The sequence below is a fragment of the Pezoporus wallicus genome, unplaced genomic scaffold, assembly GCF_028554395.1.
Source record: "Pezoporus wallicus isolate ANWC-B61680 ecotype Strahan unplaced genomic scaffold, APGP_CSIRO_Pwel_v1 contig_8047, whole genome shotgun sequence".
In the NCBI taxonomy this organism is placed as follows: Eukaryota; Metazoa; Chordata; class Aves; order Psittaciformes; family Psittacidae; genus Pezoporus; species Pezoporus wallicus.
The window spans coordinates 645,902-660,029 of NW_026639548.1; the positions used below are offsets into that span (position 1 = coordinate 645,902).

General features: G+C 41.3%; 1 protein-coding gene across 9 annotated transcripts in view; it reads right to left on the reverse strand.

The window, feature by feature from the left end:
* Positions 1–14,128, reverse strand: part of ARVCF (ARVCF delta catenin family member) — a 282,834-nt gene that overhangs the window by 46,025 nt on the left and 222,681 nt on the right. For 7 of the 9 annotated variants that reach the window (XM_057414996.1, XM_057414995.1, XM_057414999.1 and 4 more), the window contains 4 exons: positions 9,659–9,776; positions 8,202–8,373; positions 5,975–5,992; positions 1,565–1,636 (listed from right to left, as the gene is read on the reverse strand). In XM_057414996.1, the coding sequence (XP_057270979.1) occupies positions 1,565–1,636; positions 5,975–5,992; positions 8,202–8,373; positions 9,659–9,776 (380 nt within the window). The remainder of the gene's footprint in view (positions 1–1,564; positions 1,637–5,974; positions 5,993–8,201; positions 8,374–9,658; positions 9,777–14,128) is intronic. The other 2 variants (XM_057414992.1, XM_057414998.1) reach the window with 1 other exon arrangement.

Genomic DNA, 14,128 nt, shown 5'->3' on the forward strand with positions numbered 1-14,128 from the left:
AGATATGCCACAAAACTTCCACCATTGACAAAGCCACCTGAAAGATTTTTGTCTTAAAGTTGCACAACATCCAGCTCTTTATAGAAATCTTAGATTTTCATCTTTTCCTTTTAGGGGCACCTATATTCCAGTCACATTTAGAAAGGAATGAAAGTGCTGAAGCCCCTGCTGTATTTTGCATTCCTCTCCTCCATCCTTAGGATGTCTCCTTGCTCTGCAATGTAATCAACGCCCAGCCTTGAACCAAGAAGTTTCCTGCAGCTCTCCAAGCAGGGTGGCATTGCACCTTCTAAGAGGTGCATTAACATTAGTGTTTAGGCATTAGCCTAGAAACTGTACCACTGTAAAAAGGTGCGTGTAAATAGATTAGATCCATCCATGTATTAGGATTAGTTTGCATACCAGAGCTTCACTGCCCATGAATTTAAGTGCATGCAGCACTTCACACACATAATCATTATGCCATCAATGACTACCAATATGTCTCTAAGGATGCTAGATAGGGCCTCTGCTGCTGCCACCCTCAGTTAACAGTATGGAAACTGATCAGCTGATTCGATAAAGGTAGCTAAATAGCGTACTTCCGATATCCCAAGCCCAAGGATCTCTCCACTGAGTCACACTGTCTCATATACTCTCTGAAACTGTGCAAATAACACAGGGAGAGTTTAAGATTTTCTTTCTGAGGAATACTCAGGTAGTTGTGGATATTCACAAATCACTAAGGTGAAGGTGCTGTGGGAGAGCATTTCCTGCAGGGCTGAGTTGACAGGGTGGCACCACAGCAGTTGCCATGACAATGGCTGAATCTTTGCGATGATACTGCACACACTCAAATGAAAACCTGTGCAAGTCTCAAAACACCGTCCAGTGCTGTAAGAAGTCTGATAAGATCCTAAATCATTTCCTGATCTCCAATTAATAAAAGAGTACCATGCGTACAGGAAGCAAATGTAGCTTGTTTGTGAAAGATTTCACCTCTGCCAGAGCTGAAATACAATAGCGCAATGCAGAAAAATTTTTCTGTCAACCTGGTTTTGGCAAACTGTAAGTACTGCTCACTGCAGAAGGGGAAAATACTGTCCTCAGGAGAAGACTATCAGTAAAGACAAAAGATTTGAACTCATTCCCTGCTGTCACTCTCCAATTCATTGTAGCACTGAAGAACTATAGAGATGCCAGTGAAGGAAAAACCTTAGTGGTAAGTACACTCACCTAATGCATTTCAGAACTCACATTCACATGTAGCGCAGGCAATTTGCAAATGGAGTTGTAAAGGAAAAAAACATGCACTCACCCCTCTATGGAGTTACAATCACCTAACACCAAATCAGATGGGCTTCTACAAGATTCCACCCATTCAGCAGCTTTATATAAAAGCTGGTTATATCCAGCCTTTGAATACTGAATACTAGATAACAACAAGCACTGACACATCCATTATTTCAATTAACTGAATACAAAAGAAAGAGATCAGCCTGATATGCTCATGTCTCAAGCCTCTTTAAAAGCCTCCTGCTCCCATACTACTTGTTATTTCCAAAAGCACAAACATTAGCATTACCTTTTGCTGCTTCAGACCGCTTAGGCAAATCAAGTGTATCAAAATTCCTGTCCAAATCTCCATTCTTCTTTCCTGTGCAAAAAAATAAGACAACAGATGGAAAAGGCTGTCAGCATACTGACAGGTAAGATACTGTCATGTGCATCTCCAAGATGAGAGCAGATATAGACTCAGAATATAAATTACAGACTATTACTCATATTTGCACATATCCGACTTGCAATCCAGCTGCATCGCTGTGGTTTTAGCAGGAGCAACTTTGGGAAAACATCCATGCTACTTGCAGGTTGATCTGCAAACACGCTCAGCACGAGCATTTCAGTGGGTCCTAAGAGTGCTTAAAATCTTTGAAAATTGTGCCATTTGCCTTCTTGGCAAAGCTATTCGCCTTCCTCAGAAGTCCAGTATTTACTTGTTATTTTCATCAAGAAATTTTGATCTGAAGCTTAGCTAAAGCAGAGGAAAAAACAACAGGTTTCCTTTGCAGCCTTTATTCTTGTTGTCATTATCAGACAGGAAGGCCTAGATTTAATATATTGTACAGCCAGCAGCCAACAACTTAACCTTAGATTGCCCTTCAATCAATAAAGAGCCATTTTGACTATTTATTAGAAACCAGTGGAAATAATTCCACACATTTACTGAGAGGCAGTTTCAAAACATTACATCAGTTTTAATTCACATAATCCTTCACAGAAAGCAGAACGAAACCGGGACTTCAGTTTTAGTTAGGTGAGAATTCAAAGTTACATAAACAGCTGGGGAAGACAAGGTTAATTTTTATCCCTTCTTCTCTCCCCAGGGAGACACACAGCCTTGGGTAAGCAGCATGGATGCTGTGGGATAAGCAGGCAACCTTGCCACCAGAAAAGTACTGACAGCAGAGGGAGATTTGGAAGGAAGTACAAGAATCAGTATTGACTCTGAGGACAGTAATGCAGAGTTTTGCTTTCCCAAATTATTTTTTTGGGGAGGCAAATCAAGTTATTCAGTCCCTCTCCCTCAAGAGGGAGGGACAGCAGGTATGATGGGATGGATTCAAAACACCCCAACTGAAGCAGCCAGAGGTGGCTTCTGCACAGGGACTCTACCAGGCTGTTAATGGAGGTTTACAGAAGGGCTGAAAGCTCCACCAGTCAGGATGATTAAAAGCAAACAGGAAAATGGTCCTTGAAAAGGTAATGGGGAAATTAGTCTGATTCTTTTCTGGGAATAGGGCATGACATGCGAAAGGTCAATCACAGCCCTGTTATAGCTGGGAGCTGGTACAGCTTCTGTGCAGTGAATTCAATGGCCACTTTGCCTCTCTTCTTGACAAAAGGATAAACACACACACTACTACAGAGACAACGGAGCCTTTAAATACCAGCATGAACATTTAGAAATAACATCAAGGGAGGGGAGCACCTTAAGGTAGTATTCCAGCCCCTCCCCTTCTTTGTAAATATCACACACTTTCAGTTTGAAATGCCAGCACAGAACACCAGCCAACTTTACTACTGTGCAAAACAAAACATGCATCCAGAAGTTCTGTTCATCTGAAGCAATTTACTTCATTAAAGTATGAAAAAGACCATCTAAGCTGCCAAAAAGTCATGCAGCCAGGTACCATGACACTCCTTTGGAAGCCATCTTTCCTGAAGGAAGAGATAGGAATTAGCTGAACTTTGCAGCCCTCAATCAAGTTTTTGCTCCATGAAAGAATGAGAAACACATTGTTTGCGAAACCAAATGCCAGAAATAAAAAATGCTGTGCATCACCAAAGGATGTTACAGTTCATAATGGCAGCTGAACCCAGTTACTGGCTGCAAACCCTTGTTGACACTTAGAGCATTGACAGGAAAGAGCAGGGCAAAGGTGGGGGGGGGGAAGGCACAGAAGGAAGTAAGTCAGTCTAGGAAAGATTACAGACTTAGACGAGTGTTATTCCATCTTACCTACAAGTAGGACAAACTGTTTTTTCACATGACCCCAAGTCTCATGTCTTTGGCATTATCTAGTTTAAACCTCAGAACACTTATCTGGAGAACCAGACCTTATTCAACACAACTACTCATTCATTTCAGAGGTTCACTCTAATTTAAAGGTTGGGATTTGGTACTTCCATTAGCCCTGAAGAACTGTGATGGCACTGTAAGAGCTCCCTTCTTTCTAGCACAATGTTTAGTAAGCAGTATGTATTTTGCATAACTTTTTATTGGAAGAGATAATGCAGGAGAGCATTGTTGGCTGCTACATGTTTTGAGCTGGTAATGCAGAAGCAGCTGCCGATTTCCTAAGCCATCTTTCATTAAGACAGCACACTCCACCCGTGCTCTGTGATCTTCAGTCGCCATCTCTCAATTTCTGGGCCAGATTGCAAAGAGTGGCCATCTCCTATGAAGCCTTTGCTAATTTGACTCTCAGCCCTCTGAGAAACTAACCCACCTTGCAGGCAAAACTGCATCTGTTCAAACCAGAAGCTGCCAGCTGTTTACAAATGGAAGCAATTCAGAACACAGCTCTGACCAAGGGGATTTCAACTCTACAAATTACTTGCTTCATCAAATTCAGCAAGGGTCAGATTCAAAAATACCCTTAGCTCCTACATTTCCCACAGCTTTCCTATAGAGAGGATGTGACCAAGCTGCAAGAATACTCCAAAAGAAATCCATCTAGAAGTCAAAGTTTTCAGTCTGTGGCCCAGCTGGTATTTTTCCCATTTGATTTTCACAGGACCCACAAACACTGGTTTGGAGTTTCTAAAAAAGGTGACCAAATTTAGCAAGTTAAAGAGCCTACCAATTGCAAACCTTCCCTGGCCTGACCCAGATCATGAGAAAACCAGCTTCTATAGCTCTGAACACCCCCTCTGCCACTCAAGCCTGTCAGTAATTCTAGTGCACAGGGATGCTGGAATGACCACATTAGCAGTTGAAAAGATATATAACATCCTTTTTCTGCCCTTCTATGCATTTCCCTGCTCTCCAAATTTTCCATCCTGAGGTATGCCAGAGGAAAGAGGATGCTCTTGGATGAGAAGCATAGCTCCAAACTTTGCCAAGAGACGGACAGCTTTAAACATGCCTCCTGACAGGTCTGTTTTATGAGACTTGGCTGTAGGAACTGGCACAGCACTGTGGTTTGGGAAAACTGCCTGACATGAGACTTGCTTGTGCAAGATGCAATTTACAGTCTCTGAAAATAGTGGGATTAATTTTTTTCCCCTCTCCGCCTCCCCCCCCACCCATTATGTAAGAAATAACCAAAACATGACCTTCGGCATTTTCAATCTGTCAGAAACTCAGTACACACTTTGAAGTGCGACCCGGTGTTATTAACCACTAGTGTTGGTGACTTTCCTCAAATGTCATTTTGCTTTACCACATAATCAACACAGCTATTCAGTTGGACCATTTCTGCTGACGGATTAATCCCCAAAAGCCTTCTTTCTGGTTAAAAAGTTGAAGAGAGATTTACATAACACCCCTGAACAGTCAGTACTGTGCTTGTTAATAAACCCACTGACCCAGACTGCAGCAGAGGGTCAGAAAGCAAGGGCTGAGCTCTGTCTTGCCAAGACACCCATCCTCTGCAGGCTCACCAGCCATACCTGCAATCAGTGTCTCTCACAACACTACTGAGCAGCATTTGTTGGGTGGTGCAATTAGCTTTGGTTTTATTTTCCCAACATTACTCTTTTGGCTCAGCCCTCCAGAGCTCACTGATCCGAAGCAAGAGTCACAAACTGAAAGTGACCCTGCCCTTACCCCAGAACCAGTCTCAGTAACAGTGGAAATCTCCAGAGCACTCACAGCCTAACAACTTCCCAGCCAACAATCAAGGGAGGCAAACTTCAGCCTCAGCCTTCTGTATTCCAACTGCAATTTTACTTGTTGTGCTGGGATGAGAAACTAAAGGGCATATCCCTCGAGACATTTACTGGGGTAGGTAGCTTCATCTAGCTAGCCTGAGTGCCAGTAATAAAGATGCAGCAGCCCAGGCATTCGTGCCCAAGCAGACAAAATACCAAGGATCCCCGAGAATACACATCCAAGCTGCTGAGTTTTCATGCCTACTGCTACCCACACTGCTAGCAAAGCTGTACTTTGATATGACAATGTGCACACGTAGGTGCTCCCTCTCTCACAGGGTTACCAGGCCAGTTGCAAATCAATTACCTCACTACACTTACACCATGAATGAATAAAACCTTGTTTTTAATATTCTCAGTGTGGGAAGACCAACCTGCAAATGCTCACTCAATTAGAGGATTTCCATGCCTACTGGAATGAACAGGAGGATGCTCTGGGGGTACAGTGGAGAAGGTGATATGAGCAAGACCTTCATATCAGCTCTAAGCCTTGCATGTGAAAGCTGAACAAAGCATATTATGGTGATGATGAAAAGAAAGTATTGCAACAACTCACCTTGATTGAACCACTCCTCTAATTACCAGAAAAGCAGCAAAAGAAAAACAAAAATTTACAGGAAGGAAGAAAATACAAAGGAACAGTCACAAAGAGCCAGAATTTCACAGAAAAGGTTTAAAACCTGAGTATTACAAAAATACTACAGTAGTTTAACCAATTAAAAAAAACAAACCAAAACAAGATATTCTACTTTTTCCCTTTGGTTCCTGCTGGGAAAAAAAAAAAATTTTGTTTGCACAGCTTTTTTTGATTCCTCTTTTCATTAAATGAAAAGGTTCCTACAGAACTGAGGGGACAAAAGGATGAGCAGCCCTTTGCAGAGGTGTTTGAAATGCTATGATCAATGACCATGAAGTAAAAGAAACATGGAAACACTGCAAGATCAAGTGAACAAGAGGGGGAGAGAACAGATACATTTACAGTCCTAGACTGAGAAAATTAAGGCAGGTTCAGACCAGGGATTCACATAAATTTATCAGTGAGAAAAGGAAGGTTCTCTTTACGATTTCAGAAGCACATTTATTAACTGGGTTTAATTTATATATTTTTTACATAACAGTTGCCTGTCCCCCTCTATCCTTCTGATCTACATACTACCAGCTGCGAGCTCAGCATTACTACCAGTTGATTTCCCTCTAGAGAACAGCACACTTTAAAAAGAGGGGAAAGAATGTTAAGATATACTTCAGAAATTGTCATTTCCTGCTGTACATACAGGACCAAGCCCAAGCTGTCACTGACTGCCTGCACTGCTCACTGAAATTGAAGGGTTCAAACTCTGTGTCAAATGATTTTGAGACCAATTTGTCCAGAAAGATGTAATCAGAAGCTTTGGAGATAGACAGAAACTATCAGGGTGTACAGACACAGGAGATACACAAAGGTGGGCCCCAGAGGAAGCAGGCAGACACTTGACAGAGGACAGCCACCCAAGAGCCCTCTCTTTTCACAGTCATCAAGAGGAGGATGGCAGTTCTCAATCAGCACACTCCCCTCCTCCCACAGTGCACACTCATAGCTTTTATGTCTAAAAATGTTTTCACGGACTGTGTTGCTCTCAAGCAGCAAAACAACAGGGACTGCAAGTGGCAGGGAACAGGCTCGAGTCAGCACATGTTCAAGGTGATATTAAAGGATATCACACTGAAGTTTCAGTCACTCACTGTGAGAACTGGCTGGCCAGGCAGGTAAAACTCTTTCTTCAGTGTTTCCCCCAGCAATTCAAAGATGCATATAATTTTTTTTAACACAGTTTATATCTAGCTGGTGACAGACTAGTCTGGAAAAGCACGTTCACACTGTGATGACTTCCCTAACACATATGGAAACATGAAATATTTTAATAACATGTATAGGTCAGATCAAAGCAAGAGTAACATGCAGCACTGTCTGTCAAGTTCAGACAATTCTGTATCAGCTAGTCAGGACCAAAACCTTCCTCAGACCTGGTTATAAATAGTAAGCCAGGATGTGAGTACACATGAATGAGGAGAATGGAGCCTAGACAGAAAACAGAGTTCATTGTCTCTGAATTCAGTCTAGAATAATAATTTCTCTAAAACAACAAAGAAAACTGATATAATTTGAGTGCCTCTTTCTAAACGAAAGATGGAAGGAGGGTTACTGAGAGTATTAATCCTCTCTTGTAATGAAAATCATTTGCAACACTCATGCCCCAGAGGAGAGAACAGGTCTAAAAGTGACTGACAATTAAAAGCTACATAATCATGTTTGCAATTTAAATTACTGGAAGAGTGACTGAATTAGGAGGTTGTATGTTTGGGTTGTGAGTAGGAAGGTAGGCTGTTAGTTTGTTTTCAAACGTGAGGGACTGTAGGCATGGAAGATACACACACAGGACTACCATGCAGGGAATAAACGCATGCTGGCCTTGCTTCCAGAGGCTGTGGCACACGCTATGCAGCCAAGATCCAGCCAAGCAAGTAGACTGAGCAAAGATTTGACAAATTCAAGAACACAGTACTGCAGAGGCGAGGCAGAGCACACCCTCCTCTGCCCACCAGCAGTGTTATCTGTCAGCATGCACCACTCCTGTTTACAGCCAAACAAAACTGTGGTGATTGTGGAAAAAATTCCCAAACATTTCGTAGCAATACAACAAGGGAGATGAACACATGCCATGACACTACGAACACGCAGTCAAAATCACAGCAAAATTTACCCCCAAATCCATTTCTAGTGCCAAGCTCTCTGCAACACATACCTTTAGCTTTTTTCCCACCAAAGCAACCAGCATCATCTTTCTTCTTCTTCTGAGAGCCTCCCACACTTGCAGTCTGACTGGTATCCAGTTCTTGGTACTTATCAGCTCCGGGGACCTCTTTGTGGACATGATAGGAAAGGTTCCGCATGATGCACACGCAGTTCTCCACAGACTGTTACAGAGAAATGTGTGTTATACGTAGTATTGCACCCTCTTAGTTACAAACCATTAGTTTATACAGTGGAGCATTTGGAGGAATTCTAAAAAAGCCCACCAGCCCCAGGAAAAGAATGTAGCTTTCAAGGAAGATTTAGGCAAAAATCCCTTCAATTAAAGTTCATTCTTGTTCTAAAATTGATTTTATTTTCCAGAAGTGAAGTGCTTCATAAATAGCACCCATTCAAAATGAAAACTCTCTAATAGAAAATACCACCTGATCTTACATAAAGAATACAATTCACCAAAAGATCAAACACACAGTGGAAAATGATCATACAAGGATCTTATTTTAATACAAATCTCTCTCTCATTCTTCCAAACTTTAAATCCCCAAGGAGCCCATTTTATTAAATTTTCTCTGGTCAAAACCTTCGTCTTGTGTTCTCATTGAATTCCTCACATGTCCTGTAATAGCTAACCCACAGCACGTCAGATTCTGACAAGAGCAATGCTCTGTAGGTTGCAATGGAAACCACCAGGTGGTTACAAAATCCACTTCCAAAATTACCTGATTAAGTGACAGAGCTTTATAATTCCCTTGTACAGTCCATCACATGGTGCAACTCAAAAAGAATAAAGTAACGATGCTTTATAAGCTTTATTGGTGTTAAAAAGCAATAGCATGCTCTTTCTTTTTTAAGCAGGTTAAATTTATGATATTCCTTATGCATATAAATATGCTCTTAAGCACTGCAGGATGAGATGATAATAAAGAATAGATTAATCAAATCCGGCACCTAAAAAAACCAGCCACAATGAAACTGCTGCATGTCTGAAGATACTCTCTTAATGTCTAAGTGCTAAAATTCTTAGGGATGGTGCTGAAAAAAGTCTTTAAAATGGGAACTGACTCCTTTGCTGGCATTGTGCAAAGCACAATACAATGCAACAGAATTCCGATTTGGAGATTGCACTTCAAATGTTAATTAAGTAATGCAGAACAATAGCAATAACGTCACTGATGATGATAAAGGACTACTCTCCCCACCTATCACAACCACTTGCCTTTGCTCATGTCATCGGCCACACAAAGTAACATAGCAGCATCACGCTGTTACCACAGCATGATCATGACAGTACCACAGATTATCATGACCGAGATGAAAGGAAGATAATTACTGTCTTTTCTGAGGCAACCATAATCCACTTCTGATACTAGCAAACAGAAGTCAACCCCAGTGCAACATGCCAGCCTAAATTAATGGAAACATCCATTAAGTTTTAATACTGAAATTCACCTTATTGTCTGTATCCTTCTTGCCAACTGCAGACTGTAGAGCATGAAGGAGGGCATCCACCAAGCCATCGCACTCTCTTAGTCTTCTGCGTGCTTCTGCTCCATCTGAACTTACATTCCTAACAGAGAGATTTAAAGGAAAATTTAGCCCTCTGACCTTCACCATAAAGTTGAAGGTGTGCTGATTTGTACTACAATTATGAGTAACTCATTATCTTGGATGAACAATTTGGAGGCAAAGCCATCTGACAAACCTGTTAAATCTCAGTAAAATATGGCAATGCAACTCCCTGAATCTGAACAAAAAGGGGAACAGTCACAGAGGTGCCTATAAGCCTATTCTTCTGCATTGCTAGTGAGTCCAGTGATAAATCTTAAACTGGACAGGATTTGTCAGAGCAAACAGTATGCAAACCCAAAACTTTATTTTAAAGCCTGAAATTTTAATCTGAAAAATACTTTCACCACTTTAAAAAACATGCAAAATCACAGGCCTACTCAGTGGAATTCATAGCCACAGAAACTGAATAAAACCAGGTGTACAATAAACTATTTTAATTAATTAATCTGTATATAAAATTGTTTTTCACTTTGGCCCTCCTCTGCTCCAAAGAGGTCAGATGGGAGTCACCATATACAACTGGTGTCTCCTTGACTGCACAAAAGTTCTCCAAGTCTGTTCTGTATCCCCAGCTTTCTGAATGGAAGTTACTGCACCTGGTTTAAATCCCAGTTTGACATTTAAAGCCCACCTTTCACACTGCGTACAGCAGAATCAGTACAAAGCCTGAATCAGTCACATTTAGAAGCTAAAAGACAACAGTCAGTATGTTCATATGGCTTTAAAATTTCTCCAAATATTGCACAAGAGAATGGCCCAGGCAGAAGATGTGAGACAGAGCAGTGAAAGGTAGTTGGGGTTGTTAAAGCTGCATGTATCCGTGAGTACGGAAACTGTTAGAAGGGAGAACTTAGCCTCAACTTGTCCAGTGAGCATGCTCACTATGTACCGAAACCCCAGCCATACACAAGCATCAACTTGCTATTGCTCAATAAATAAGTAACATTCTAGTCAATTTTCCAAATGCTGCATTTCCACCCCCTCTCCCCAGCCCCCCCCACCCCATCTTCTTATCTTTTATCTTTCATTTTTTGGTGGGAAATGGAGTGGCAAAATAAGTGTTTGCCAGCAAAACCCCTATGGAAAGTTTTCCCAAAGCTGAAATGCACTAATTTCAACACCACTACAGCCAACCTTTCGGGGTGTCTGACTTCCCCATACTCATGTAAAGTTGAGCTTTCAAAGGTCAGGACAGAATCCTTATCTTCTGCCATCAGGATCATGCACCCAATGTTTCTTTTAAATTAACCAGAGGAACTGCCAATCTCCAAGTAATTAACAAATCAACCATGGTCCACTCCCATGGCTCCCCATCACCCAGGCAGGGTGGTCTGTTAACTGGGTGACTAGGAAAAAACACCACATTTTCTCAGAGACCTCTCAAAATCTGAAGACATTTAAGTGTGAGCTGGTTGCTGTAACAACACATTAACTTTTAATTAAGAACACAAATGCACAGATAAATAAATCCTTTCCCCAAATCCTAACACACAGCCTCACCTCTAGCAATAACTGATAAAAGACAAGCAAAGAGGATATCAAAACACGATTCCACAGGATACACGGAGGAGAGAATTCTATATGCTCTTCTTCCACCTCCAGTTGTAGTAATCCTTTTGTATTAAAAGCCCAAATGTGAATTTTAATGTAAAATCTTTATGAAACTGAAATTAGAATTCAAATCCTCTGCGATACCATTCAGGAGTTATAACAATAAACGATAGCAACTCCACCTCCAAGCACATCTATTAAAGTGAAATGTTACTTATTAAGCTTGAGGGTGACAGAAATGCACTAAAAATGGTCTTACCCGGAGCTGTGAATCACATTTCTTATTCCCTCATTAAGTTTTAGAAATAGAGAGCTAAAATACATCAGGAACACTTGCAGAGTTCAATAAATAAATCAATCAAATTTTGCCAAAAAAATCCTTCACACATTTCTTGCTCATGGCCATTTATATGATTTTTCAATGTTCCATTTGTGCTATCATCGTTAGGGTTGGAAAGGACCTTAAGATCATCTAGTTCCAACCCCCCTGCTGTGGGCAGGGACACCTTATGCTAAATCATATCACCCAAGGCCTCGTCCAACCTGGTCTTGAACACTGCCAGGGATGGAGCATTCACAACCTCCCTGGGCAACCCATTCCAGTGCCTCACACCCCTAACAGGAAAGAATTTCCTTCTTATATCCAATCTAAACTTCCCCTGTTTAAGTTTTACCCCATTACCCCTTGTCCTATCACTACAGTCTCTAATGAAGAGTCCCTCTCCAGCATCCCTATAGGCCCCCTTCAGATACTGGAAGGCTGCTATGAGGTCTCCACGCAGCCTTCTCTTCTGCAGGCTGAACAGCCCCAACTTCCTCAGCCTATCTTCATATGGGAGGTGCTCCAGTCCCTGATCATCCTCGTGGCCCTTCTCTGGACTTGTTCCAACAGTTCCACATCCTTTTTATGTTGAGGACACCAGAACTGCACACAATACTCCAGGTGAGGTCTCACAAGAGCACTTGTAGCATATTTTTTTACACTGCTTTAGTTACTAACAGCATCACAGTATTTTGTGTGCTGCTTTCTTACTTCTTGATCTGTGTTATGATTAAAGGTGGACACTGATAAGGTTAGAACTGACGCTATAAAAGTATATCAGTAGCTTGCCATTATCACTTGCTGTTTCTTCAGCTATAGAATAATTTACAGAAAATTAATGCCTCAAGAAAAAATTCCCACATATATCACACAAATAACCATAAGAACTCTGCAGGATCAAATAAGTACCTAATTAATGCCACAAATAAGTTACTCAGCCATCGAACTCTGCAGTTTTCATGTTGTAACTAACACATCAGAAAATGTATCCTTATAAGCATCTCATGCAGAAACATCTGCTCTATAGATACCAACACTCTTGGGATTCTGCTAATCCTCCCTCCCCGTGTAATGCAATTCCTGCAGCCCATGGGATTCATCTAACACGGAACAACAAAGCCATGTGGGGATGGTGACAATAAAGACAGTATGCCTTGAGAGTGAGTTCTCATCTGTCAATCCCAGAAGTACTCCCAGGGTTGGTTTCCATCATCTGGAGCAACCCTGAAAAGCTCCTGCAACCCAGGAAAATGCCAGGCTGCATTTCTGCCTTGGAGTGTTCAGACTCTATACCATCTACCTCTTTGAAAAACACCACCTGGTAGCCATGGGACTGTGGAGACAAAAGTGGACAAGAGAGCTAGTGCTTGTATTGGTCATTGAAAAGGACAGAAACTGCAATGGAATAGCATGCCACTGACAGGAGTAAGGAAAATGGAATTGTTCTGGATCTTACAGATCTATTATACAAAAATGATGTAACTAAGTCATGCTCCAAAAGAAGCTTTCAGAACAAAATTTCTGAACAGCCTTCTTTCAAGAGTGATGAAAATCAACAAATAGGTGAAAGATCAGACATTAACACAGGATTTGTAGTCATCTTGCACTGGGTGACACTCCACAGGAGGAATGAAAAGCCTCGCCCAGGACAGAAACTTCCTGAAACTCATGCAACAGACAGATATGCACCACAACATCCAGATCTGGGTAGGGTTTTGTTTTTCCTTGAACTCTTCTACACATTAGACAAGCATTATTTTATATCAGAAGAAAATCAATTCTTCAGTGGATGGAGTGTTTGTCACAAGACACTGAATAAAAAAGGAAGCTAAAACCCTAGAGCTGAGGTGTTTGTTAACTGTTACTTAGGAGCGAGACAGTCATGCAACAACTGGAATGACACAAAGATTTTGGAATGAAACACATTATCTCAGTGACTTGCTTACCGGGACAGTTTAATATCAAGAACCTCTAGAGATGAAGGTAAAGGTATTTTTAAGTCTGAACAACTCGAAACAGGAACTCTGCAGGGCTTTTGAGGCACTAATGATGGACAAAATCCTGTTATAAATGAAAATAAAGTTGAACGCCTGTTCAAATGGGTGGGAATAGGGAGGGAGAACAACCCAAACTACTTTCACACAAAACAGTGGTATAACTGTCATTCATCTCTGGTGTTTGCATACTCTGCCTCCCTTGCCTTGTCTCTTCAACCCAAGAAGACTTGAAGAGACAACTTCCTCTGCTGCTCTCCCTGACTTTCTCAGTTTTCATTCCAAGAGTCCATTAAAATGTATTTTAAAACCAACAATAGAAACTTTCTTACATCACACTGCAAAGGCTTCACAGAAAGCTTCATAGGTGCTTACTGTAAATATACACAACACACTCAAAAGAACAATTCTAGGAGCAAGACATGAAATTACTTTCCATGTTACTCAAAGTACATAGGAAGGAAATCAGCTGGAAAGAGTGAC